At 44.5% G+C, this 27,923-nt stretch overlaps 1 protein-coding gene across 4 annotated transcripts in view; it reads right to left on the reverse strand.

Annotated features, from left to right (window-relative positions):
* The window catches only part of Peli2 (pellino E3 ubiquitin protein ligase family member 2), a 145,150-nt gene that overhangs the window by 40,459 nt on the left and 76,768 nt on the right, over positions 1-27,923 (reverse strand). For 2 of the 4 annotated variants that reach the window (XM_059273722.1, XM_059273721.1), the window contains exon 3: positions 6,992-7,078. The exons of the other annotated variants lie outside the window; for them this stretch is intronic. In XM_059273722.1, coding sequence (XP_059129705.1) covers positions 6,992-7,078 — 87 coding nt within the window. The remainder of the gene's footprint in view (positions 1-6,991; positions 7,079-27,923) is intronic. 4 annotated transcript variants of the gene reach the window in all.

A 27,923-nucleotide genomic window follows, 5' to 3' on the forward strand; every position in this document is an offset into this window, starting at 1 on the left:
CCGTATGTAATTGGGCTCCAGTCCAAAGTCAGAAAAACCTGGCTGGACATGATGATGTATACCTGTGATCCCAACATTTGGAAGGGGAATAGGAGAGGGTCAGAAGTTCAAAGCCAGCCTTGGTGACATAGGAAACTGGAGGCTGGTTCCTGGGTGACATGAGAACCTGTCACTAAATAAACAAATAAAACAAAACATTCAAGAATCTAAGAGCTCCAAGAGCCAGGTTTTAAGAAACACAACGCCATGTAAAGACAGACAGACCATTCATCATCTTTAACTAGCATGACCCTCAGAAAACTGTGACAAGAACCTAAATTTTAAGATACAGGATGTACTGGGAAACCAAAATCAGTAGGAAATCTAATTAATATGATCATTATAAAATGGCAATTGGCACAACATACTGGTTAAATGTGAATACAAGAACTTTCATCCCTTCTTTTAAATTAAAGGTAGTAGTAAATGAAACCTTCCTGTAAGACATAATCTTTTAAAAGTCAATATAACTGAAGGAAGCATATTAAGTAATGATCGGTTATTAGTAATTATAACTGCATGTCTACTAACTCTGCAGACAGACTTGATTGACAGCATGTTAAGTGAAAATGATAGGTTTTTAAACATTTCAAGAGACTTTCATAGCTGAAGTAATTTTCTATTTAAGGAAATCTTCTTTAGTAAAGACAAATAGAATAGCATCAAAGCTTTCATAAGTCCATTCAAACAGAATAGAATGACAGCACATCATTTACTTTTTAAAAAGGCATATTACCCCTAGTTCCAAGATGAGTAAGTTAACATGAATAAGGTCAGAGTTGAGAGTGAACTATCGGGGGAGTGCAGAGTAAGAACTCATCTACAATCAGCTGTCAACTGCACTGACCAGGAGCACAGAGTTGCAGAAATATACAGCCATACAAGAAACATTTGGCCATTGGTATATTTGGACATGGTCAGCTCACAACTGGAATATCATGTGCAATTATGAACATGCAGTGTCTGAGGGACAGACAAAGTAGATACTCAACAGATGAAAAGCCTTAGCACTCTTAATGCCATGGATGGAGACTTAGGTCACAATGCTCAAAGTCTGGAGACACCGAGAGTTTAATTCAGGAAAGAGAGAGCTATTGTCTGTTGGGGGAAGCAAGAGGCACAGAACCTGAAATGCCACATGGAAAAGAGATTCACCTCTGTTGCTTCAATGAACCAAATATTAAACAACCAGGAGAAAATTGTAGGGAGGTAGAATTTAATTTTGTGCAAAAACAAGGGACAGAAGAATTGGAGGTGTCTGACTAGAATGAGGTTCTGAACAAGCAGTATGCATTGTGCAGGAAGCAGCATGCACTGCATAGGAAGTAGCGTGCACTGCATAGGAAGCAGCGTGCACTGTGCAGGAAGCAGCATTGTGCATGGTGTAGGAAGCAGAGTTTGCAATGCCTTAGACAGGAAATCTATGAGTTCTTCCAGCTGTAGTGTGGATCATATGGGCTAAGCAAGGGTTCAGAGCAACCTTAGAATTGATGATTTCTATTTCTAAAGATTTCTGAGAGAAACTTTACTGAAAACCAAAGCCAGTCTCAATATAACTTTGTAGACAGAAGTAACTTGGGGTTAAAAAAAAAAAAAACTCAAAAGGTTACACATTGGAGGTCAGTCTGGTCTACAGGGAGTTCTAGCCAAGGCTACAGAGTGGGACCCTGTCTCAAAACAAAACAAACCACCTACATACTCTCAGCTAAAGCTGAGTTTCCATTGGTCCTGGGGTCAGCAATAGGTCCAGCTCCAGGAGAAGCAAAGGAGATTCCTATTTGGAGGGCAGAATCCACTCTTAACTCTGGCCCCAGGGAGCTCCCACTAATAAATTCTAGGAAATGGAAACTCAAGGTAAAACAAAGAAACGGAAAAACTAAAAGAAAATGCATATATAAGCAAGGTGCTGTGACTAAGTGCCAGCAAGAATAACCAAGTGTGGATGCCGAGCTGGGAGAGCTGTGGCTAAGTACACAAGCACCAATCATACTACTTGAAGCCAAGTGGTGGCATCTCTACCACAGAGCTTCAGAGTCATTCTGTAAGTGTAATTAAAGCCTCCTCTCTCCAGCATCCATTATAAGATTGTTTCTCTACACAGAATCCCTTGTTCATACATGCCTGTGTATGTTTTAAATTAACCTCAAATATGTTTATGCTGAAACATGTTAGTTAAACGTGTTCTAATTTATAAATCTTAAAAAAATTAATTATACCCACTTCACAAAAGCATTGAAGTCATACCCAACACTCATTTCAAGTGTGATGTGAACTCTGCAGGAGATAGACAGTTGGAAAATATGATGCTCTACTATAAACCCATCAGCCACTTTTCCCTGCCAAAACTAACCAGGGAAAAGGTGAGGAACAGCCCAATCAGATGGGACCAAGTTCATGTTCCTTGTGAATATGGGTCTAAATAAAAAGCAGATTTAGGGAAAATTTGTTTACCAATAAATGGAGACATCAACCAAACTTTATTATAATCAGCAAATCACTTTTTTGTTTTGTTTTTGTTGTTGGCTGCCCACTATCTAATGCTGCTTCCTCGGCTCTTTACACGTTAGTGTTGAGGTGTGCTGGCAGAACAGATGTCATGCAAAACCATCCAACAGCATCATCATTCCCACGCCACTGGTTTCAATAAGCTAATGAAAAGGTGTCTGATGGGGCCAGAGATTCAGGACCCAGTACTGCCTCCCACGCTTCCCACTTTAGAAAGGTTGCTCATGGTCCAAGCGCTCCTAAACACCATCACTCACAGAGTTGATGGTGACGAATCAGAGTGATAAATAAAAGCAAGCTCCTAACACTGATGCAATGTTCAGAAAACACGTTAAAATATAGATTCCAACCTTTAAAAGACGATTTAAGCAAACTTAAAAGGGTACCCAGCAACAGCTCCTATTTCAACCTTTCCAACTCTTCCACTGAGTAGACAGAAAGACAGGAGGAGGAAGGGGATCCCACTGGCACCAAAATGGAAGCCAAAGCCAACTTCAAGGACTAGAATTCTGTTGTGAAATGCATCTGCTAGTGGAATATCATTTTAACAAAACATGATTTTTCAAAGGTACGAGGAGTTCACTGAATACTATCAAAGGCACCCCAGGACACCCACCAAGGGCACCCCAGAACACCCACCAAGGGTACCCCAGAACACATACTAAGGGCACCCCAGGACACATAGTAAGGGCACCCCAGAACACCCACTAAGGGCACCCCAGAACATCCACCAAGGGCACCCCAGAACACCCACCAAGGGTACCCCAGAATACACAACTGTTCCCAAACAAAAAAAATTCTATTTCACCCTAACACAGAACCCAGACTAACTTCTTCAGAGACACAAGTTAAGGGCACAGCCAGGAACTATTTCATGTTTCATAGCTTACAAAAGGCAACACTAACACAAGTATCAACATATCTATGTCTGGGAGACAGTCAAGCACAGGAAGTGTTAAAATTCACTACAATCTTAGTACATCAGGATTTTAGGAAGTGTAAGCACCTGTGTATTTATTTACAAATACACTTTGAAAGCCAAACAAGTGGCTTAGGAAAAAAGCACAGTGCCTTGTTATCATGTCCTGGTGCCATTTATAAAGAAGAGATCACAACACCTCTTTGTCCTAAATGACCTTGTAATCAGTAAGTCAGGTGGCCAGCAAGGGATACCTAACAGGCTATGCTGACACCTGAGGAGGTGGACAAGGCAAAACCAAAATGCAAGGTGAAGCAGTGTGGGTCAGGAGCAGGTATGCATGTGCAAAAATCAGAGAGATCTCGATACTGGGGGTGCGCTGGAGGAACAGGGAGTGCGCTGGAGGAACAGGGAGGGTGGCTAAAACAGACGCCAGACAAGCAGCAGAGTGAGCAAGACCTGAGCTGGGATCAACTCCTGGGGTTGAACCTTGCTCTTCTGACCTGATTTAACCTCGAGGCAGCTTTGCTTTGATGCTGGGTGGTCCCCAACATCCCTGACTAAGGAAGTGAGATTACACTAATGGATGGAAGGCGGACTGTCAATACTTCAAACTCAAACTACAATGAGTCCAGATCCAGACTTCATAGGATGAGCTGAGTGGTCTCAGCAAGAGCCAGAACCTCAAAATCCCAAACTCTAGAAAGGGACTTGTGAAGCTGGGATCCTCCTGTCCTACCTGCTGATGGGCAGTGGTGAAAGGCAGACTGGGACTACCACCAAGTTCTCTGCACAGGCTTTCCCCAGTGGCCTTCTTGGGAGCCTTGACTCCCTCTAGGACAAGAACAGCAGGAGAGAATGAAGCCAGCAGTGGCTCTCCTGAACGGGCACCATTGTAGAGGTTATGACCCTTCCCTGTCCCTTCTTCCTATGCCTTCCTAAGTAACAGCTAACATGGGCAGCACTGGAGACCACTCGGCCAGTTCACGATGCTGCGCCTCACTCATTCTGGAAGTTCCAGGCTCCCTTCTCCCCTCTGCCTCCTTTGAGAGCCCTACAGCACTCAGGTCACTGCCACTCATTCTATACCCTGTGCTGAGCTGGAGTTCTCAGATGCCTAGATGTCTGAATAGGGTACCACCTCTCTGACCTGCTTCCAAACGACTTCAAGATACTCTTGTGCCTACCTCAGCCTGTGTCTCTGGAGACTTTTGTGACTTTACCTGTTGCTATGAGCAGCTGGACTAGCCATTTCCTTTCCTAATTTCCTAGGATCAGACCTCCACTCTCAATGGCCATCCTATCCCGACTTTACATGTATGTATATACATATCTACCTGCTCTCTACACACTGAGCGACCAGCATTACGCTAGGCTCTGTGAACACATGTACCTTGGAGACAAGACCTTGAAAGCAGGCAGCACATGGAGAGGGAACCTGATTGGCAAATGAACAATTATACAGTGGTATAGCTGGTACCAGGTCAGGAGTGTACAGAGAGAATCAGGGGCCCAGAAAAGATGTGGGTAGGGGAGCCCAGCCTCCAAGTTTGCCCTCAACTATAATTTACATGAAGCCAGCTCCATCTTAAGGGTGCAGCTTCCCGCAGCTCTCTACAGTTCCCCCTTTTTGTTTTTGACAACAGGCAAGAGTAGAGGTTTGATCTCTGAGAAAACAGGAACCTGTACTAATGCTATCCAGGTGTCATCCACCTAGAGAGTACCAGACCAGTTCAGCATCCTTTTTTCAGAGGCAGGAGATAGATGCCAACCCGCATGCAATCAAACATGCTCTTCTTGAGGTCAGTGTTATTTCGACCTCAAGTGCAGTGCCATGCCTCGCAGCATGTGCTTCAAGGCTACAGCTTTACTAGCCAAGCCTGAGGGGACTGACCAGCCTCGATAGCGGTAAATGCTTGGACAATCATGGCTGCCTGACGGCGCTGTGCAAACCTCATCTTATGAAAACACCACAGGCAAACAAGGAAGGCAAGTATCACAAGAACCAACAAGGCACCTAGTCCCGCCCACTCCTTCAAAAAATTAAAGGACTGATGAATCCAGGTCAGAAGTTCCTCTGCTGTGGCCACATGGACCCGCGTGCTGTTGACTGCAACAATCTCGTTCCTCAAGGTCGCTGTTAAATTATCAAACTCAGCAGTCCAGGCTCCTGTAATCATAGCACTCAATTGTTTAGAAAGATTAGCTGCTCGAGTCCAATTCTCATAGGTAATAGAGGTAATGCACAACCCAGTCATGGGTGCTATGCAAGCAGAAGTAAGTATTCCCTCCATTATATCAATTTGTTCTTGTAATAGATCTACCCTCTGATTAAGTAATGTGATCCCACGATGTAGATGCACATTAATAGCATTTTGACTTTGCAGGGCTTTGGCAGTATTACCCGACAGTTCATTTAGTGCTTGTGCTGTCGGGACAGATGTGGCCATGGATGCAGCAGCCAACCCTGCAGCAGTAGCTGATAATGCAACGGCTGTTACTATTGCTGCTGTAATGCCAAAGTCTCTTTTCTGCCTACTTAAGACCACTGGTAATTGTGCATCATCGACACGAACGGGCACAGGAATATAGGTGGGTACACGCATCACCATAGCGGAATCATGCTCAGAGGCATTCCAGCATTATGCAAGAAAACAATTCTGAGATGAACAATTCAACATTCCACCCAAATAATTAAACAGCAGGAACAAGAAAGGGGGCCACACACAAACAGGGGTAGGGCTAAAACGAACTGACTTGGAATGGGTACAATTCAGGGTGACATCTGATTCAAACGTCATCCCCATATGTACTGAATAACTACAATTCTTAAAAGCACCCCCTTTTACAAACCCCAAAGCATTAAGCTGGGTACAGGCACTGCGGGAATTACACAATACCCATGAATCAAAGGGATTAGAAAATGCTGCCTGCAAAGGATTATTATAAGAAAAATTAAACCCACTAAAGGAATTATTATACGGACTTACTTTCAATGATAAAGAAAAGGTCCTATTAAGATTAACAAAATTGGGTTGTAGGGTGCTTTGGCATCCTGTCCATGCCAGAGGCCAGGTGACAGAGCTCATACATCTAGGTAATAGGGATGGTTGTCGAGGAGGACTAGCACCTCCTTTACTTATGGCTCTGGGTGTAACTCCTTGCAGAAGTATTGCAGTACCACGACCAACAGAGGTGGTGGACCTATTGACTAAATGATGAAAAACACCTAAAACATGATGATGCAACACCAAGCATGGATTTTCACTAATATTTTTTTGTGACATAAAAAAACATAAGGTATTATACAAAGAAACCCAAGTAAAATTATCTATGGCTTTTACATTATCAAATGGCAAAGAGGGCCATTCTAAGGTATCATTAGTAGTAAATATGAAAGGCAATATCCCCGAATCAGATGTCAAAGGAAGAGGATAGGGCCATGTTTTTAGGACAGCCCATAATTTAGTTTCCCTCTGTATTGTTCCTGGGAACATCAGCATCACCATAGTCATAATTGCCAGTAACCTTTTCATGGTCATTTTCTTCCCTTTCCGGGTCCGGTTCTATCTTCCTCACGAGTTGCTCTGAAATCCAGATCGGATCTTGTTGACCCTGTGGGAAAACACAAACAGAACCTCGTGCCTGTGCAAGCACAGGATCAGGTCCATGCCAGATACCCGTCAAGGCATCTTTCCATTTTACCATCCCTTTAGAGGGACTGTGCTGACATTGATGTCTATCTGCAGCTGAACAGTTTGATCCATCCAAATTTTAAAAATTCAAGGTAAATAATGCAAGAGAGAGTCTATCCTTAGGGGTACGGCTATGGCCTATTCCCCCTTTTTGTTTTTGAAGCAGTTCCTTCAAGGAGCGATGTGCACGCTCCACAATGCCTTGACCCTGGGGATTATAGGGCAGGCCATGTACAAGTTGAACATCCATTTGACGGCAGAAGGAGGCAAACTTGTGGCCCATGTAAGCAGGACCGTTGTCTGTTTTTATTTGTTGTGGTTTGCCCCACGCTGCCCATGCCTCTAGGCAATGGGTGATCACGTGAAATGCCTTCTCACCTGCCATTGGGGTGGCATGGATGACTCCAGAACAAGTGTCAACAGAAACATGGACATATTTGACCCATCCAAATTCAGAGATATGTGTAACATCCATTTGCCATATTTTCAGAGGGAGCAAACCACGAGGGTCGACTCCTAATGCAGGAGGGTGCTGAAAAACGACACATAGAGGACAATCTAGAACTACCTTAGGTGCATCAGCACGTGAGAGAGAAAACCTTTGTTGTAATGTTTTAGCATTAACATGATATTCATTGTGGAATTCTTGTGCTCGTTGTACTGCTGAGGCCACAAACATCTACTCTTGCCTGGTACAGAGGTCTGCAACATTGTTGCCCTCAGCTAATGGGCCTGGTAGGCCAGTATGAGCACGAAAATGTTGTGCAAAGAATGGATTTTTCCGTTGCCAAATCAGTTGTTGCAAATGGCAAAAAACCAACTGTACGGGACTAGAGGATTTAAGAGGCCCTGCACATTCAAGAATTCTTAAGGCATTAACAACATAGCAGGAATCTGATACCAAATTAATTAAATGGAAATGGACAAACCTTAAAAACTTCTAGAGCAATTAAAAGTTCCACCTGCTGAGGTGCGCCCGGTAAATATTGGTGCTTCACAGGCTCCCCTGAGCCCACCATATAGGCCCTGCAACCTGTTTTAGATCCGTCAGTAAAAACAACGGTGGCTCCGGGAATTGGCCGGGAAGCAGTTATTTTAGGAAAGACTACAGGATGTTCCTTAAAAAAATTCAATAATGGATGTTTTGGATAATGGCAATCTATATGCCCTGCATAGCTACAGCGCAATATGGCCCAATCATCAACAGTAGCACATAAAACTTTCACCTGATTGACATCATAAGGTACAATCAGCATTTGCGGGGAAGTTCCAAAATATTGCAAGCACTGCTGAATACCTTGCTGGGCAAGTAGTGTCACAGTTGTGGAATAATATTCAATGGATTTTGCAGGGGAAATTCTAGTGTAAACCCACAATAAAGGTCCATCCTGCCATAAAATACCGGTGGGCTGCAAAAAGGTGGGCAGAATACATTTGTGTTGGGATCTCGAACTCTCTGAAGAAAGGCTTCCTGTAATCTATCCTCAACTTTGCATAGTGCTTCACGTGCTTCCGTGGTTAACTGTCTAGGGGAATCCAAAGCTGTGTCACCTGCTAATGTATCATAAAGTGGCTTTAGCTCATAATTTGCCATTTTTAAACTGCCTCTTATCCAATTTATGTCCCCTAAATATTTTTGAAAATCATTTAATGTACATAAATGATCTTTTCTCAATTCTACCTTTTGAGGCCTAATCTGTTGACTGGTTATCTTAGAGCCTAAATAAGTAACCACCTGATCCTGTTGTACCTTCTCAGAAGCAATGTACAACCCTTTAGTTCTTAACACTGTCCCTAAAAAGTGATATGCAGCTTGTAAAACATCCTTTTCTTTTGCTGCGAGGAGGATGTCGTCCATATAAGGACACATCTAACAGTAGGGAAGCGGGCCCTTAATGGCTCTAGAGCTTGTGCTACAAACAACTGACATATAGTAGGGCTGTTGGCCATACCTTGTGGTAGGACAATCCACTGATATCTCTTATCTGGCTCTTCATGATGGCACTGTAAATGCAAATCTTTCACTATCCTTGTCATGCAAGGGGATGGAGAAAAAACAATCTTTAATATCAATCACAATAATGGGCCAGTTCTCTGGTAAGGCTGATAATAATGGAAGACCTCTCTGTACAGGCCCCATAACATTCATCTGGTCATTTATTGCTCTAAGGTCATGCAACAATCTCCATTTCCCTGATTTTTTCTTTATAACAAAAATGGGTGTATTCCAAGGAGAAAGGGAAGGTTTGATATGTCCCTCTCTCAACTGCTCTTCCACTAGCTGCCTTGCTGCTAGCAGTTTCTCGGAGGAAAGTGGCCATTGAGGAAACCACATTGGTTCCTCCGTTTTCCAGGATATGGGAATTCCTTCCTCAATGGCCCCTAAGAAAAACCCAGCCTTTGCCTGGGCTTTCTAGGTGTTGCCTGTATTGGCTCCTTTCTCCCTTGTAAAAACTTTCCTAATCCAAAAATGGGATGGCATCCCATCTTTTTCATAATATTTTGAGATTCTTTGGAATACTCACTGCTTAATTTGAAACCCATAGACTTCATGAGGTCCCTCCCCCAAAGGGAAACTGGAAGCTCAAGAACATAGGGTTGCACAACGCCGGAATGTCCTTCTTTATCATGCCAATTTAGCAAACTTGCACTAATATTAGGAGTGCTAGCATAACCCAGTCCTTGTAATGTCTGGGAAGAAACTTGTATTGGCCAATCCCGAGGCCAATCTTTGCTAGCAATAATACTGTGGTCCGCTCCAGTATCCAAAATTCCCATAAGTTTAATACCATTAACAGTTAGTTGTAATGTAGGTCTCTGATCTAAATCCAGTGATAAGAATGTGAGATCTGTCCCTGATGACCCAAATCCTTTGTCTCCTCTTTCTTTGTCATAAGCCAGGTGGGCACCATGCAGACAGGGGAGTAAAATAAGTTGTGCAATTCTATCCCCTGGGGATATGGCAGTAATTCCTTTTGGTGACTCTACCATAATCTTTACTACTCTTGCGTAGTCAGAGTCAATCACCCCTGGATGAATACGCAATCCTTTCAATAAGGTAGATGATCTCCCTATTAACAGCCCTACTGTTCCTGGGTCAAGGGGGCCTTGGAAATCAGACTCTATTACTTGTACCACCATTTGCGGAGTTAGTACCAGTCTGGCAGTGGCACGGAGGTCCAATCCTGCTGAGCCCGCAGTGGATCTCCGCGGTGCTTGGGATGGCGAAGGGAGGGCCACTGCTCCGGAGGGGAGTCCTGTCTCGGGGTCTCCATTGCCTCATATATTTGAGGGCCCTGGGAGCATGGGCCCCACTGGCCGTTTTTTGGAAAACTGTCTACCGCAATGGGTTGCCCGTTTATATCTTTAACGGACCGGCATTCATTAGCCCAGTGCCTCCCCTTCCTGCATTTTGGGCAGAGCCCCGGCTGAACACGGCGCTGGCTACTTCCTTGTTCCTGTCTACTACCCCCCCCAGTGGGCAGTTGCGTCTTTTTTGTCCTTTTTTCCCACATTTAAAACAAGCATCTTGAGTATTACCTCCTTTTCTCTGGGTAAGCTGAAGGACTGCAGCTGCCAGACCTGCATTGGTCAGAGGTCCTCCTAATTCCCGGCAAGCCTTCATCCAGGCTTCCAACCCCCTGGTCTTATATGGGGTGATGGCGGCCCTGCACTCCTTTGTATACTGCTCATATATTAGCTGCTTTATTAGGGGCATTGCGGTATCTGTGTCCCCAAAAATTCTACCAGAAGCCTCTATCAAGCGGACCAAAAAATCTGAAAAGGGCTCCATGGGACCTTGAAGTATCTTGGTCAAATTGCCACTCACTTCACCTTTGTTAGACAAAGATTTCCAGGCTCTGATGGCTATTTGATTAATTTGAGTATATACATTAGGAGGGTAAGTAGTTTGTTGATTGACATATCTGCCCAGACCAAGCAACATATCAGCATCCCATTGCAGGCCTGTGTTGTGGTTGGCCACTGCCTGCTCATTAGCAAATTCAATAAAGGCGGCCTTCCAGTCTAAATACTGGCCTGGACTAAGGCAGGCACGGGCAAGATTCATCCAATCTGAGGCAGTCATGCATTGTCTTTGCAGAGTCTCAATTTGAGTAAGTGTAAATGCAGCAGTAACCCCATAACTTTTTACAGACTCCGCTATAGACTTGACAAGTTTAAAATCCAAAGGTTCATGATATCTTTGATTCTGATTATCTACAAAAACAGGACAAGCTACCTGCACCTCCCTCCTAACTTCCCTCCACAGCTGTGGGTGAAGGCTACGCTCCGGGAGCTGCTGCAGCCTCAGGGTAAGGGGGAGGAGCGGGGGGGGGGGGGGGGAGAGGGGATTATGGGCCCATAATCCTGTTTTCTTTTGTTTTTTTTCTCACCTTGTTTTTAATCCTTACCTTTTGTAATGATCTAACTAGAGACTCTACCTCCTCCGAACTGAGAGAAGAGTCAGTAGACTCGGGGTCTTCAAGGTCCGATAGGGAGGGATAGAGTTGTGTCTCCTTTCCTGTTTTCTTTTTACTGCCCTTGCATTCTACAGACTCCGCCTTTTCAGATCTCTCCTCTTGTAATTGTTCTAAAGCGGCTTGTCCGTTTTCCAAAGCATTGCTACAACGCTGATTCTCTAAACAGCCACATACTAATTTCCAAACTGGTCTCACCCCCGGTTTCAGGGTCCCCTGTTCTGCTGCAAAGTCCAAGTTTCGTCCCAAAGCCTTGGACTCTGCCACCAGCACCGCAAGAGCAGGGTAGCCACGTGAAGGCTTGAACCCACTTTTCTATATTCTCACATCACCTCTGCTGGGAGCTCACCCCCAGCCTGTCTCTTCACTTCTCAGCCCACCCGTCCTTACGCTGCTCTCTCCAATGTCTCCAGGTTTAGCTTCTCCTTAGCAAGCCAGGGTGGAGATAAGGATCCGGTCTCTGAGCCGCATCTGCCCCGTCACAGCATCTCACTGGGCCTGGCTGTCTGGCTGGTTTATGAATTAGTGAAGTGTGACTCACGGCCAGAGCAGTCAGAGCAGAACAGTAAATGTAATCCACATATAAGCGGAACTATGCTGCCATTTGCATTTTCTGGGTTGTGGGTTACTGTCCTCAAAGCTGCACTGTTGGTGCCACTCTGTCCACTGACTCTCCATCTTGCTCAGCTTCTGCCTCCTCAGCTTGGCCGTGGCTTTCTGTCCACTGACAGGACCCCGCTTTCCAAGCTGCTGTTGCACTGGTTTCTCCAATGCCAGGCAGACTTCTTCCTCTTGTTTTCCCTTTGTATTGTCACATCTTGACAGACTAACACAAAAGAACAAACACAATCATTGTTTCATTTCACTGTTTTGGCAAACTCAGCACGCCATAGTAGAATGACTTTATATAGCGTTATCCTTTTGCTCAAACTGTTATACAAATGTCAACACAAGAAGGTTACTGCTTGATTTCTGGGTGTTTTTCCAGGATGAAAACTTTGACATTTTTCAGAAGAAAAATACAGAGCCATGCTGTGCCTTATAACTGTGTTACTTCAAACCGTCATTTTCTGTTCAGTTATTTCCCCCCCTCAAACACTAGCCTCCAGCCAGACTGTCATCTGTGTGTCAAAGAGTAAAACGCACCCCTTGTGCTGTTGCACAAGTGAAATTAATCTGATTTTAAAACTGCAGCCCACTGCAGTCACACTGGCGCTGGCAACAGAGCTGTCACAGTCATCGGCAGCTGGGACACGTCTGCTGTGTGTCTCTTGTTCCGAGCCTTACGAAGAGAGCAAAAGTAAAGAGCGAGCTGAATGTCTGCAGCCCACAGATAAGGCACATGTCAGCGAGACAGGAAGACCCTCAGTGTCTGCTGTTAACGTACTGTTTACCTGGGCTGCCTGGGATATGATTCCCATGACAAGCATTAATAAAGCAATAACAGGTGTTAGCACAACACTCAAATTATCTGTTCAGCTGCAAGAGATTTTCAATCCTGAGAGTCTATAAGGAGCCTGTATCTGTTCAAGAAACAACAGGCAACTCTCTGTGAGAATGTCAGCTACCTCCAGTCCTTTGTGGAAAGTGGCACATTATAAACATACAAAGGGGGAAAAAAAAAATTCAGCTGAATAAAACGAACGTGTGTCAGGCTACTTTCTAATCTACCAACCTACACAGAATTTTCTGCGTCTAAACTGACAACAGAAATAGAAGACAATCAGCAGTTAAGCTTCATCCACAAACAAAATGGAATGTCCTGGGAGGGCCACAGAGGCCCTGGGGAAGTACTGAGGCTCACTTCCTCAGGATGCCATAGTCGGGCCTCTTTCAGACTGATGGAGACATGGCTCAGAGAGGCGAGACAGGCTTGGGAAAGAAGATGCTCAGAAGGAAGAGAAATCACCTTGTCTTATCACAAGAGCCAGAAGGATGGAAAAGGGTGGGACCCAAACCAGGAAGGACAGCTGGCATCATTCAGACTTGAAAACAATGTGTGACTATAGTCAATTTGACACTAATTTTGAAGAACTATGAAAAATGAAGAGACAAGAGCATGTTTTTACTTCCTAGAATTCTCATTACTACTAGAAAGGGAGATGGAAGAATGAACTAGTCATGACCCAGGTGGGTGCAGGAACGCACAGGAACCAGGAAGCTTACACAGTGGAAGGTGAAGCCACTTAGGGATGCCAAAAGTGGGCAACAAGAAGTTATCTACAGTGTGATAGAAAACATTTACTTACATAAGCAAGTCAGTCTTTGAATATGTTGGAACTGACCAAGTGCAAGAGGAAGCAACTGACCTCTTTCTTCATCTTCAAGACCAATCACTTTCAAATTAATCTGTCACAAGTGCAAATACAAAGGAAAAAACAAACACTTTGTGGCATTTATTATAAACAGAAGTTTTGCTTAATGGTTAGAGCATGACTGTAAGGAAAAGGGTCCGGCTAAAGAAACCCATCCTGACCCTGGAGCCCAGAACTAGGGAAAAATGGCTCAGATCAGGGTAGAAAGAAACACCGCTTGGCTCAGTCAGATCAGAGCCATCTCTGCCCCTGACCAACTGACTTGTGAAACCAACCAATCAGAGCAGGACAGTAGAACCCTGGGCCCCAACTCAACCTCTGGTTGACTCCACCCCCAAGACATACTATATAAACCGCCCTGCCTGGCCAGTTAGAAAAAGAGCTGTTCTCTCCACTTTGATAGAGGTAGCTATTCTCCTGGACTCCTCCTCCCCAAATCTCTTTCTCAAAAGAGTTTTGGGTGTAAAGATCTTCATTCACTGGCATAGAGAAAGACCCTTGCTGAGACATCCTCAGTGGATAGAGCAAGGAGGAGCTGAAAGAGCTGAAAAAGTAACACTTTTTTTTTTTGCTACATTTTTGCAATTTCTTAGGCTGGAAAACTAGCGCTCTGCTAGGAAGCCAGCCCCCTTAAGTAGGGGCTGAGCAAAGCTCAGCTGTAGCAGCTCTCTAGGAGAGGAGCAGGACTGCTATATCCTGGGGGAACCATCCCCCATCACACCAGGTATACCCTGACTTTCCCCAAACAGTCAGGATACCCTTCCCTGCTGAAGCAATTCCAGGCCTGACTTTCTGAGAAGTCAGAAAAATTTCCCTTCCAGGGTTGGGCTGTTTCTTTGCAGTTCCAGCCGTCAGAGCTGTGCTAAACAGCTTCAGGTGTCTAGGACACCTCCAGGGCAGAGCTGTTCTGAGCAGCTCGAGGTGTTTAGGATACCTCATCCTCCAGGGCTGAACTATCTCCCTGCAGCTTCAGCTCTCAGAGCTGTCCTAAGCAACTTGAGGTGTTGCCTGACTTCCTAGGTAGTCAGGACACCTTTCCCCAGAGTTGCAAAACTCACGTTTTGGTGCGGAAATCTGGGACCAAACCCACAGAGTTGCAACAAATTTACTTACAATGACTCCACACACACACACCCACATACAACAAAGAAATCTGCAAATACAAAAGCTGTTAGACAAACAAAAGCTTATACTCTTAAGGAAAATGTCCAAGAAAACGATAGATCATGGTATTTAATCTGCCAAGAGGAGACAGAATAGGGTTATTCATTTATTAGATCACTGAGGATGGAGTCAACAAAACCAGGTTCAAATTCCAGCCATGCCCTTAATTAGATGTCAAGTACTGAGCAATTTTCTTCATTACAGTTTGATTTATTTTCAAAATCTTTAGAATGGGAAAATTTAGCATGTTCAGCTGACTGGAAATCCTGTGTGAAAAGTGCCTAGCTGAGGGCCCACCTTGTAGCTAGCTCTTCATAAGGGGCAGTGCCAATTGGCCAGCAGAGTGGGAGCTTGAGAAGTGTTCCCTAGGAGCTGGTGAGAGAGGAAGAAGAGGCAGCCCTGCTGAGGAGGAATAAGCCACCAGGAACACAGATGGGGGGAGGGAGATGTCTTCCAGAAGGTTAACACCCCTAAGGTAAGTACACAAAACTGCCCGGATCTAACCCTTGTCTTTCTCCTGGTGAAATGCATGTTCACCTTCAGTTAGAGCAGAATAATAGGATCTCAAATATTGAAGAAAAAAAAAAAACCCAGAATACAGCCCACGTTCAAGGCTGCCTGACTTACTGGCTGCCATTCAGAAGGTGGTAGAGGGTGGACAGATCCCAGACAGACAGACACCAGTCTCTCAGCCAGAACCCCCTTCTTACTGCTTCAGCACAACTCTCCCCGTATCTGTGAGGTTAACTGACTCTACAACACAGTGATGGGCAATGGGACACTTCCACCTTCTCTGTTCCAGCATGCCCAATTCTCATCCAAGAAAGCAAGCTGTGACAGACAGGTCTACCTTGTGTGGCAGACACTGAGCAGTAAACTCCTCTGCAGTATTTGGGGACTGTGTACATCTGTCCCGGTTTCCTTACAGGCTTCAGTGTTCCTAACTCACAGGACTGCCATCAGTCTCACAGGCCGTATGTGCCAAGCCTCAGCACAGCAAAAGAATGCAAGAACTCAATCATCGGCAACAATGACCTGCACAGACACACTTTCCTATGGTGTTTAACATGTTATCTCACCTATGTGACTACCTGAAAAAAAAAAAAAAAAAGCAAGAAACTTCCAGAATTAAGTGAGATGCTAATAAAAGACTGAATCATTTAGGACATGCTTTGAAATTATTAAATTCTCAAATTATGACATAGGTTAGCAACTTACAATGTCTCTAAGAATAATTTTGCTTATCAGCCTTCTGGGAAGCCCTCACTGCCCGCAGCTCTGGGCTGAGAGGCAATTGTCAGCTGGGTAAGTAAAGAGACCAAATTTGTCTTTTCCCAGAGGAGAAAGAAAACAGAGCCCCAGGGACACAAACCTAGACAGCAACTGTGTTCTGAACACAGCCATTGCTCACAAAGGTTTGCTCCCTTCTCAGCTCTGAATTGGGTTAAGACACAATTACAGCTGGTTCACACAAGCTATCATCAAATACATGAAACTCAGACACTACAACTAGGATCAAAAATTATAATCTGACAAGAGTAAATTATGTGAAATATATGCCTTTAGGAATAATTATGTTTGCAGCACAAAACAGCCTATGGGATGTGTGTGTGAAAAATAATAAAGTGGCTTGAATACCCCTGAACACTAGCTTCCCCTGCTCAACAAGTCCTTTACAATGTCCTTATAGTAAGCTTGGAGATGAAACTAGTGAACAAGACTGAACATAGTGCAGCATAGCCACAACTACTTTGAAAGTAGAAAAGCAAACAGAAAGAAATAATGCCAACTACACAAATGCAAGCGACCTTGAATAGTCTCCACCCCACCCCAATCAAGCACCCATGCACATAAGTGAATCTAAACCAAAGCAAGGATTATTTCACAGGAATGTCAAAGTGACTGTGTTAGCACACTTTTGTTTGTTTTTCTGTAATGCTGATTAAACAACGAAGCAAAATTAATTACTACCTTGAAAACCTAAAGATGACATCTCTGCAGATCAAGCAAATTCTTGAGCTGTGCTGGCATACATCTCCCAAATAAAAATAAAACATGTGCACAAATGTGACATTATAATTTGAAGTATGTGAATGTGCAATGTGGCCACCAAGCAAAGCTGCATGACTCCTACAAGCCACAGCAGTATGGACACTATAAATCCATAGCATGTATGCTGTAAGCTTATGACCAATGCTCATGAGTCTGAGGTACCCACATTCTACATCACTGGTGATGGTGACAAGATCTGACAGGAAGAATTAAGCAACTGTGAATTCAAGTTTTCATTTGTGAACTAGGTTCTATTTCAAGACTGAATCTTAAGACTCAGTTAATTTTGAAAATAATACAACCTTTAACTCTTGTGTTCTAACAAATCATACAGTTCAGCGGAAATACTGTTACAGCTTTAACATCAAATATTAGGTTCCAACAACTGATTTTTTTCTCGTCACTTCTTTTAGTCTTAGGGTGTGTGTGTGTGTGTGTGTGTGTGTGTGTGTGTGTGTGTTGTATTTTGAAGCTATAAATGAGGGGATGGCTCAGGTGGTAAAGTGGTTGGTGTACAAGACTTAGGGCTTGAGTTTGAACCTGTGGCCATATAAAAAGCCAGGCAAAATGATGCACATCTGTAACCCCAGAGCTAGAGAAACAGAGACAGGAGGCTGGCTCCCCAAGCTTGCTGGCCAGCTAGTCTAGCCCACTCAGTGAGCTCTAGCTTCAGTGGGAGACCCTGTCTCAAAAACTGAAAGTAGAGTGGTTGAGGAAGAAGCCAGCTGAAGCTGACCTCAACCCTCTACAAGAGCCGACATGCATGCATACACATGAACAGGTGGACATGCATGTACATACATAATGAGTCTTCAATCTGGAAAGCGAGGATGACTGTCTCCTACCTGCCTACTGGGGAGCCCCCAAGCCACATGAAAAGATCACCAAAGCCTCTTGGCTTCTAACACCCTCAGAAACTTTCCCCTCACTAATCTTAGGTGAGGTGTGTATTGTTACAGTGACGGCCTAGGAGGGCACTCTTTGCACACATTTCCCTCTCCCCTATGGCTCGGTGCTCATGTACAGGCCTTAGCCTGCAGGATACATTTCCTAGTGAATAAATGTACTTTGGAGGAGGTGACAGAGGGCGACCACAAGTACTGGGTCAAAGATCTGAGTCAACATAACCCACGGTGCCAAGTGAGGCTGGGATTCATGAATGACAGACACTTGCATCTTGAAGCTTCAGTAAGAAGCTGTAGTAATCATTGAAGCCTCTTCTCAAGTCACCGGTTGACTGTGTATGCGACTAGTAATCGAAATGTAACTGAAACACAGTAAACCTACAAGCCAGCACACACACTTCCTGTCATGGCTGTTTTGCTCTCCAGTTGGTGATCCCACGCTGTTCCATGTCTCTCCAACTCTCTCTCTCACCTTTGACCTCCCCAAGACCAGAGCAGTCTTATTCTCCCTGAAATATCTTGCACCCTGTGAGGCATCCTAAATATCACAGTGTCTCTTCCCCACTTAGTCCAGTATTCAATTTCAAGTTCTGCTTCTGTATTCTGCAAGGCATGGATATCTTACACAGGAAAGTGCATTAAACACCCATCAAAGTGGCCATATAGCCATATACCTCCTAAGGGCAGAGGCCACTGTGCCACTTAACCCTCCAAGACTGTCCTGTCATAGAAAAGCAGCAGGCACTAAGCTCAGTCCCCTCTAGGACACATGGGTCTCTTCTTACCAGTAGAATAAAGAAGCAACAGTCACTTCTTAGCACTCACTCTGCTCAGGGGGCTCAGAGGGGAGGAGAAACTAAACATAAGGCTACTCTATGAAGACAACTACTAGCCTTTCTACAAAGGCATTACCTACCTACAAAGACGATACAAGTTCTACCATTCTTGGCTACTGTATACAATATTCTCTCACACCAAAACAATCCAACATCCAAAAATGAATTGAGACCAAATGCCATCATTTTCTTTCCCAAATCCACCCCTAGTGCCTGTTAAGAGCCACACAGGGTTCAAGATCTTCTAGCCTCCTCTGCATCCCCTCAACCTCACTCTCCATGCCTCTCAGCTGCAGACCTCTCTCCACAAGGAGAATTCCAGACCAATTTCCTGGCCTTGCCTTCAATTGAAAATATATTTCCCTGTGGGCACCAATTTAGATCTGTGAGTTTTACTGAATTATATCACGGTGACACAAGGACAAGCCTTGTGAATGGTTCTGAAAATTAACACCACAGAAGGTTGTGTTTGTCACTCAGAAAACTGATACGTCCCTTAGGAGGAAACCAGCTAAACAGACCTGAGCTCCTGACCGGCAGCTCCCCATTCGTTATCACCACTGCTCACTCTGAGCCCCTCTTGCTCCCTCAGTCTCTCTCTGCCCCTGAACTGTTAACCTCACCCCAGCACATCTGAGCGCCTCCACACTAATATACCACCACTAAAGACCGACCTTTATCAACTCAACCAACTTCTCAGGAACAGCAGTCCACACACTGTGTCAGCCTCTGCCCCTTTTCTACTAGGTCTCTGCAAACCAGCTTTATCTCCCCTGTCATCTAACTGGCTGGTGGGCATGCTTTTGCTAGTCGACGCTTACCTTGGCCCTGCCTGGGAAATATGTTCCTCACTGGGTTTCCATCAAGCTAATTCCTTTCTGGGTTTCCTTTGGCATCTACTGTGCAAAACGCATACGTAAAATGAAAAACAGAACTACCAGTAATCTGGGATGAGAACTGTGATTTCATTTGTACACTGTGGATAAAGGTAAGCTATTCTTACTTAGAGACTTTCCTACTTCCTGGGTAAGCAAAGGACAAAAGGATGTCTTTGTGTCCTTTATAATCAGACAGAAAATTTTAGAAAGATAAGGCAATGATTGTCACCCTAAAGTTCTGGGAGAGGCCTCTGCCATCCACTTGATATCCAGGGCTCCAAAAAGTGACACACGTGGGCAGGTGCATGCCAAAAGGTGCCTCCTGACCCAGGTGCAACTTGATTCTGAAGATGGCTGACTGCTGTAGCTGGCCACTGGACTCACCTGGACCCCTCCATAGCTAAGGCTCAAGCCTCCCGTCTCCAGCACGGTTCAGGCTCTTGGCATGTGCCCAGACTGTCACTTCATGGTCAATCTCCAGGAAGCAGATGAGGTGTTGAAGGAAGACTCAAGAGTTCTGAGTCAAAATGGCCTCTCCAGCTGGTTCTGATCCTGCTGCATATGTGTGGCAGTAGTACTGTGACCTTGGGTCAGCAGTTCCTCCCGTAAAGCACAGTGCCAGGCTAGGGAGTTCCAGGTGTACTTAACCAAATGCCCTCAACCATCCCCTTGCCTATTTCATATGCCTTCTACAACCTGGCCTGGCCAGGGAGAACAAGAGCAGGAGAGAGGCTGCCTGGGGCAGATGGCATCTGGGTCAAGGCTCCTGACGTAGTGATTCACTGCAAGTTAGGCCTGGCAGGAGAGTTCCGGCAGAAACAGTGACACTTTCTCCAATGATAAAAGCGCTAACAGAGAAGCCACGGAAAGCAAGCGATGCTGAGAGAAAATAAGTCCTGCTGAGGAGTGGACAGAGAGAAAACGGTTGTGTCAGACCCCAGACTCTGGCCCCGAGCTGGCTTGAGACATGCATTAACATCCCGAGAAATGGCTCTGTCCTGTTTCTCGGCCCATCTTCTCTTGTTCTTTGGTGATATTGCCCTGTCTAGTTCTCTAGTGTGCTGTCCTCTGCACAGAGTCACACAAGACTCCTGGATGTAACAGACTCAGCCTCTCCTGACAGGAGTTCAGCCTGCTACCTGACCCAGGCCTTTGACAGAAGTGCTCCCCAACACCTCACATCTCTTCCTAGAAGAAAGCCCATTTATAAGGATTTCAGTTTGGGGTGCAAGGATTTCCCCCCTACACACACACAAAAAAGGATAAGACTATGGATTTGAAGTTCAGTGGAACACTTGTATAAAATTTCCAAGTATCCATATTTGATCCCCAGTACCCCAAGGAGGAGGAAGATGGAGAGTAACCAAGCTGCATCTATAATGAGAAACACTAAAAACCCTTTTACCCTACCGCTGCCTTGGAATTCTGTCATCTGTCAACCCTGCCCATGGAAAATAAATACAAAACAACACGTATTTAATACTGTAACAAATTTTCTCTGGCTTTGATATGCCAAATATCTTCCTATTTATATTAACTCATCTATTTACATCCTGTAACTAGGATTTCTACTTCAATTCTAAGGACTTCAATTGGAACTACAAATACAGTGTATCTCTGCATTAACAGCATTGATTCTACCTGAAAACATACACAACACAAAAGGTAAGAGGCTTCCTAAGAGGTGCCTTTGTAAGAAGCACCCCAGGAACAGTTAGCACAGTGTGGAGAAGAGCAGGGCTTCACAGGTGACAGAGCACACAACCAAGCCGAGGCACCTTGACTCAGGGGCCTACTCAGCATCTGAGCAGCCATCCCTTCCCTGTGCTGAGGGGTATGGAATCATGGAGGCAGAGGCTGGGGCAGGGGTTCAGTTGAAGTGCTTTCCACACAGGCATGAGGACCTGACTGAGTTCTGACCCCAGAACCCATGAAGCAGTGTATGGCAGGGTGATGCAGGCCTGTAATCTCAGTGCTGGGGGGAGGTGGAGACAGGTGGATCCTGGGGACTTGCTGGCTAGTTACCCGGCTTAGGCTAATCCATGAGTTCCAGGTTCAGTGAGCGAGCCTGTCTCAGAAGTAAGGCAGAGAGCAACTGAGGAAGACAGTCAATGTCAACATTGGTGTGCGTGCACACACACACAGATGGGCCTGGTGTGGTACATGCTGTAATCCTAGCACTCGGGAGCTTCAGGGAGGCATTGTGCATAGAGGCCAACACTGGTTACATAGTGAGACCCCCGTCTCAAAACAAAACAAAACAAATCACAGATGGACCGAAAGTTTTAGAAGAGCTTGAAGCTAAGAAAATCAAATTATTCCACAGGCTAAAGGTCAAACACAAAAGCTGGATCCACCTTTACTCAAAACCAATTGTGTCCTCTCAGAGAGATCCAATCTTAGGTCCTGCAGCTGTTTTCTCCGCTAATTACTTCTGTGTTCCTGGACAGCGCATCTTACAGACTGCATCCACTGACTGATCGCCCTCTTCTCTCCTCTGTGCTCTGTCCCCAACACCACAGCAAACAGCTCCTTTTATTCTTCCAATGGCTCGGTACCATACAGTTTTTGGTTAAGTCAGTATCCATCATGGCATTATTTTTTACGATATTAATGGTGCTCAAAACCAAGTCCTGCAGTGAATGATGATGAAATTTTTTTCTATTCAATTATTAGTTTTCTCTGGAGTTTTACTAGCTTTTGATTTGTTTTGTATCGATTAATCTTGACTCTCTCTAAAAGTATAAATCTACCAATATAGTCAGTCATCAGAGAGTTCAAAAACATCATTCTGGGTGTTTTTGTTTTTGAATTCCCCCTTGTAAACAAAACATCAGGCAACCACTGCAGCCTGAACCATGTCCTCTGGCCTGGTGTCAGCTGGAATCCTGAGTCTCTTCATCATCATGGGAAGTCCTTTCTTCTCCCGTGGGATTATTTCCTGGACTCAGGGCACTCCTATTTACTCTCTCCTTTGGATAAATCCATCTTCCAGGAACTTTAGAGAGAGGACAGAGCCGGGGACACTTTCTCTCCCCCTCACGTAAGAAGACATGCTTATTTTATCCCCACGATGCACTAGCAGTTCGGCAGGAAATACACTCTGGGGTGGGACACTGTTCAAAACGGTTGCTGGAGAGAAGGCTTTGTGACTCCTGGGTCTTCATGTGCAGTGACCGCTGTTTCTGGAAACTACTACTGTCCTTATGTTTGGCATTCTGAATTTCACGTTATGTCTTGATGGAGCTCTTTACTTCTATTTCTGGTGGGTTGTCAATATTTCATCCAATTTTACCCCATTATTACTTAGCTCCTTTCCTTCCAGTCTGCTCTTGGATTCACATTTATTTGCTATTGCCCTTCCCTGATGGAGTATTGTTTTTAAGTTTTCTCTCTTTTCTCTCCATCATTTCACTTGTAATGAGTTATTTTTATTAACTCTTTGAGAATCTAATAGAAGGTATTTCTATCATATCACTTCCCCTCCCCCAGCTCTTCTCAGCTCCATTCCCCAGTCCATATCCACTAGGCTTTAGGTCCTCACTTTTTTTTTCTGTTGCTAAAAGATCTATCCAGCCCAATTAGTACTGACCATGAACTCTCTGGGTGTATGGCCGTCATTGGAGCATGTTTCACCTGCCAGGGGCCACAGCCTAAAGAAAACCAGCACTTCCTCTTCCGGCAGCCATCAATTAACAATAGTTCCTCAGCTGGGGATGGGAATTCTCAACCTTCCACCGTCCTGTGCATGCTGTCAGTGTCTTTGTGAGTCCCTACGTTCAACTGCCCTGTCTGTCTAGAAAACAGTTTCTTTACAGTCACTCACTATCTCTAGCTCTTACAATCCTTCTGAGGCTGCCCCCCTCTGCACTGATCCCCGAATCTTGGGAAGACGGGGTACAACACAGGCGCTCACTTAGGGCTGAGCACACTGCAGTCCCTCACTGACTGCACCTTGGCTAGTTGTGGGCCTCCGTGCTAACTGGCATCCAGGAACCAGGCAGGGTCTCTGACGAGGCTGCAGGGCTGCACTTACTAGGAGCGTAACCTTACGTCATCCCGGGGATGTTTAACACATCACTTCATTTTCCATTCTGTTTTCCACCCTCTCTACTCCACGAAGAATTTCAAACTTTATTTTCCAAACTTTTCATTTGTTTTCATCTTGGTATTATGTTTCTGCCAGACATTCATTTTGAAAACCCTGGAACCACAAGATTTTAAGAACAATGTCATGAATTCTGTATAGCCTTAACTAGATTTACCAATTGTGAACGTCTCATATCTTCTCACTTCTTATGATGTGCTCATCTTTTCTTTTTTGGTGAATTTGAAGTGTGACATTTCACTCCTGAATACTAATGGCTGCTTCTAAGAATAAGAGTTATTATCCTATATAACCACAGTACCATGACCACACTAACGGAATTTAAAATTAGTCTTGGTCTGATGGTGTGCACTGTAATCCTAGCACTGGGGAGGCTGATGTAGAAGGATTTCAAGTCTGAGGACCAACTAGTCTGAACACAAAACCCCATGTCAAAAAACCAATCAAATAAAAACAGAAACGGGGCCACAGGAATTCAACATTAATATGAAAATAGCTAACCTACTGCCCAAATTCAGATTTCCCCAGTCAAGACCCTATTGTTTCATTTCTCCAGATCCAGGATCTAATCACGGGGTGTGCCTTTCATGTAGCTGCCCCATCTCTTCCCTCCTCTCATGTAGCACAAGTCACTGAGGGCACACTGCAGCCCCTGACTCCTGACTGTGGCCACTTCCTGAGCTCCTTAAAGCCAGTGCTCAGCCTGAGTTAGCGAGGGCTCACCCTGGTCTGTTCCCTCCAGCTTCTCAAAAGGTTTGGCAGGCATCCAATTCCTGGTACTGAACCCTTTCCATTTTCTATGTTCAGATCCTTAGGTCTGGAACAATAACTCAAAGCCTCTCAATATGTATTCTCTATAAACCACTGAAAAGTTCCAAAAGGCTTTTTTCCCCACATGTTCCATCTATAAATGCTTACCCTATCATATATTAAAATTGAAAAAAATTAAATCACATTAGTTCACTTAGAAATGACATCATTACAAAATACTTTATGACCAAAATCCTGTATGTCACAACGTGAAAGAACAACTTACTGGGAAGCATGACACTGTTTTATATTTTGCAAATCTTCATGCCTGGCTGGACTCTCCCTTTCTTTTTGCACTCAATCTGTTGTGATATATTGATTTGGTTGAAGTCTATGAAGGAAATTTAGCCTCGTCTGGATATGTAGGTGGGACGTGGACAAACAGCATCTGCAGCTAACTGCAGACACTTAAATGACATTGTACTCAAAATTGACAATGGGTCATTTCTTAAAGGTTAGTTGTAATGTGGAGTCTGAAACTATATCCAGTGTTCTTAGTCAATCACACTAAAACCCATTGGTCTAATTGGTATCTTGAATTATCTTTTAACTAGGCCTGTGCAGTGGCTAGTTAATACAAAGCCACCTGAAAAGAAAATCTCAGTAAGAGACTGTCTACCACAGGTCGTCCTATGTGCATGTCTTTGAAGGACTGTCTTGATCACACTAATTGATGTGCAAAGACCCCGGCCACTGCTGGTGGTACACCAGCCTCTGAGTTTGAGTTCTAAACTATTCAGTGGAGAATGCACACTTCTGTTTCTCTCTGCTTTTGACTGTAGATGTGATGTGACCATAGCTTCAGGTGCCCGCCTTGCTTTCCCTGAAATGATGGGCTGTAACCTGGATTGCAAATAAATAAATAAACCTTTTCTCCTTCAGAATTGCTTTTGTCAGGTTGTTTTTTTTTTTCTTCTGCTGTTGTGTGTTGTTGTTAATCTCAGCAATAAAAACTAAACTAAAACATTATGGCTCTGTACCACCTTGTGTTGGTCATTTGGGGCATATCAGTTCACTGAGTCACATAGATTTTTCCAACGGTACAGATGTCCTACTACAAATGAAGACCCCACATCACTGGTATCACCACTAAGCTCAGCAGAAAAAATTTTCATTTGAAAAACTGTGAGTGTGTGCATTTGCATGTATACGTCTGTGCGGGTGCCTGTGAGCCAGAAGGTTGCTGTGGCGGGCTACCACTTATGGGTGCCTGGAATCAAGCTCGGGTCCTCTGCAAGAGAGGCATCCATTTTTAATCACTGAGCCATCTTTCCAGCCAGCAAACAATCTTAAGCACTGGGAACTCTCAAGTCTTAGTAGTAGATACAAGTTTCTAAAATCACTATTTTAGAAAACTTGGTAACAAACCCTTTCTACTGATTCCTTTCAGAAAATGGCTACCAAATAGTCATGTGGAAAACCACACTTCTATATGTTCCTTAAGGTAAAAATACCTTTCTAAGAAAACGGTCAGTTCACTTTGCAAAAATCTACAGAAATGCTTTTCTTAGAACTATTACATTTTGGTATGACGCGAGTTCCATGGACACACTTCTCATTTCATTATGACTAATGTGAAGATGTGTGCAGTGTAGCAGAAATCTTAGAGAGGCTTATTAATAAAATCAAACCCAGGGCCAGTTATTGGGGTGAAGTGCTGGATGGTCAGAGAGACAGAACAAGCCACAGCTAACCTCACTGGGCCAACTTCTCAGCTGATCTTGTTTCCTCAGACTGCAAGCCTCTGTGTCCTCATATCCGAATGGCTCTCAGCTGAACTGTGCTGCTAGAAGCCTGAAAGCTTAACCAGCCAAATGCTTCTAGTTTCTGGTCCTCACACCTTATATACCTTTCTGCTTTCTACCACCACTCCCTGGGATTAAAGGCTGCTTTCTGGGATTAAAGGCGTGTGTCACCATGCCTGGCTGTTTCCAATGCGGCCTTGAACTCACAGAGATTCAGAGGGATTTCTGTCTCTGGAATGCTAGGATTAAAGGTGTGAGTGCCACCATTTTCTAGCCTTTGTATCTAGTGGCTGTTCTGTCTCTGACCCCAGATAAGTTTATTAGGGTGCACAATATTTTGGGGAACACAATACCACCACAGTGCACTCAAGGGGAAAAGTTTAATTTTAAAAGAATGTTTACTGCTTTAACAGGTGAAAGTGAATTTCCAGAACTGCAGGCATTTTGTGGCAATGAAGAGCAAAATGACTCCGGCTGTGAACTACTGTACTGACTCACACTAAAAAGCCAGTTTTACCCACCACTGCCTTTGAACCATTAGTGCAAATGTCGTCATGGGAAACAGTGAAATGCAATCATAGCCTAACAGCTTTCCATCGCTCACACCTTGTAGTCCAATGGAAATACTTTGAATTCTTGGACAGATTTGTCTATGCCTACGTGAACTTTCACTCCCCCCCCCCCACCTTAAACTCATTGTTCTGGCACAGATGCCACCTCTGGAAAGCCTCTCTACCTACCTGACTGGAGGCCATGTGTTCCAGGGCCACATTCACTGCGCCAGTGCACTCAGGTGATGAGGTTTCTAAGGCTCTTCAGACGCCCCCTCCTGTACCTGCACCAAGGATTTGTTCTCTGCTCACCAGACTGATCCCTAACTATGAAAACACCTTCCATCACTCTGGCTGATGTAACCTGATAAGACACTTCTTTAATTTAGCCACTACATCAGACAGGCAAGAGCGTCTACTTGGCTTTGCCTGCCTGCATGTTTAGATGAGGTTGGCTTTACGTTTGCCTCTGTGCTCAGTCTGAATACCTGACAGCTGAAGTGACTGCCACTGGATAGAGTTCCAGCATCCATAGAGAAAGAAGGCATGCTGTCACGGTCCCCTGAAAGCCAAAGGCACTGAGGGCCACTACTGGTTAGAGGTGTTACTCTGTGCCTTGCTACCTTCTGGCCAGGCAGGCCTTAGCTGCTGTCTTGCTGGTTCTAAGTCCTTTTAGCCTTTAGCTGGTACTGAACTCCTGACCACAGTGATGGAGCTCTTATCTAACCAGCAATTTCACTCTCCATGTTCTATACTGGATCTAGATTTAACTGTGGTTTATCTACAGTGTAAGCCTGGGATTCTGGACAAACACAATCTGCTGACAGAAAATGTACCTACCATCCAAGTTGGTTCCTGTTCCTCATCTACTCCAATGATACCAGATTGTAACAGGGCTGATGGCTTGCTGAAACTTCTCACTA

This window comes from Peromyscus eremicus, chromosome 9, assembly GCF_949786415.1.
Source record: "Peromyscus eremicus chromosome 9, PerEre_H2_v1, whole genome shotgun sequence".
NCBI lineage: Eukaryota > Metazoa > Chordata > Mammalia > Rodentia > Cricetidae > Peromyscus > Peromyscus eremicus.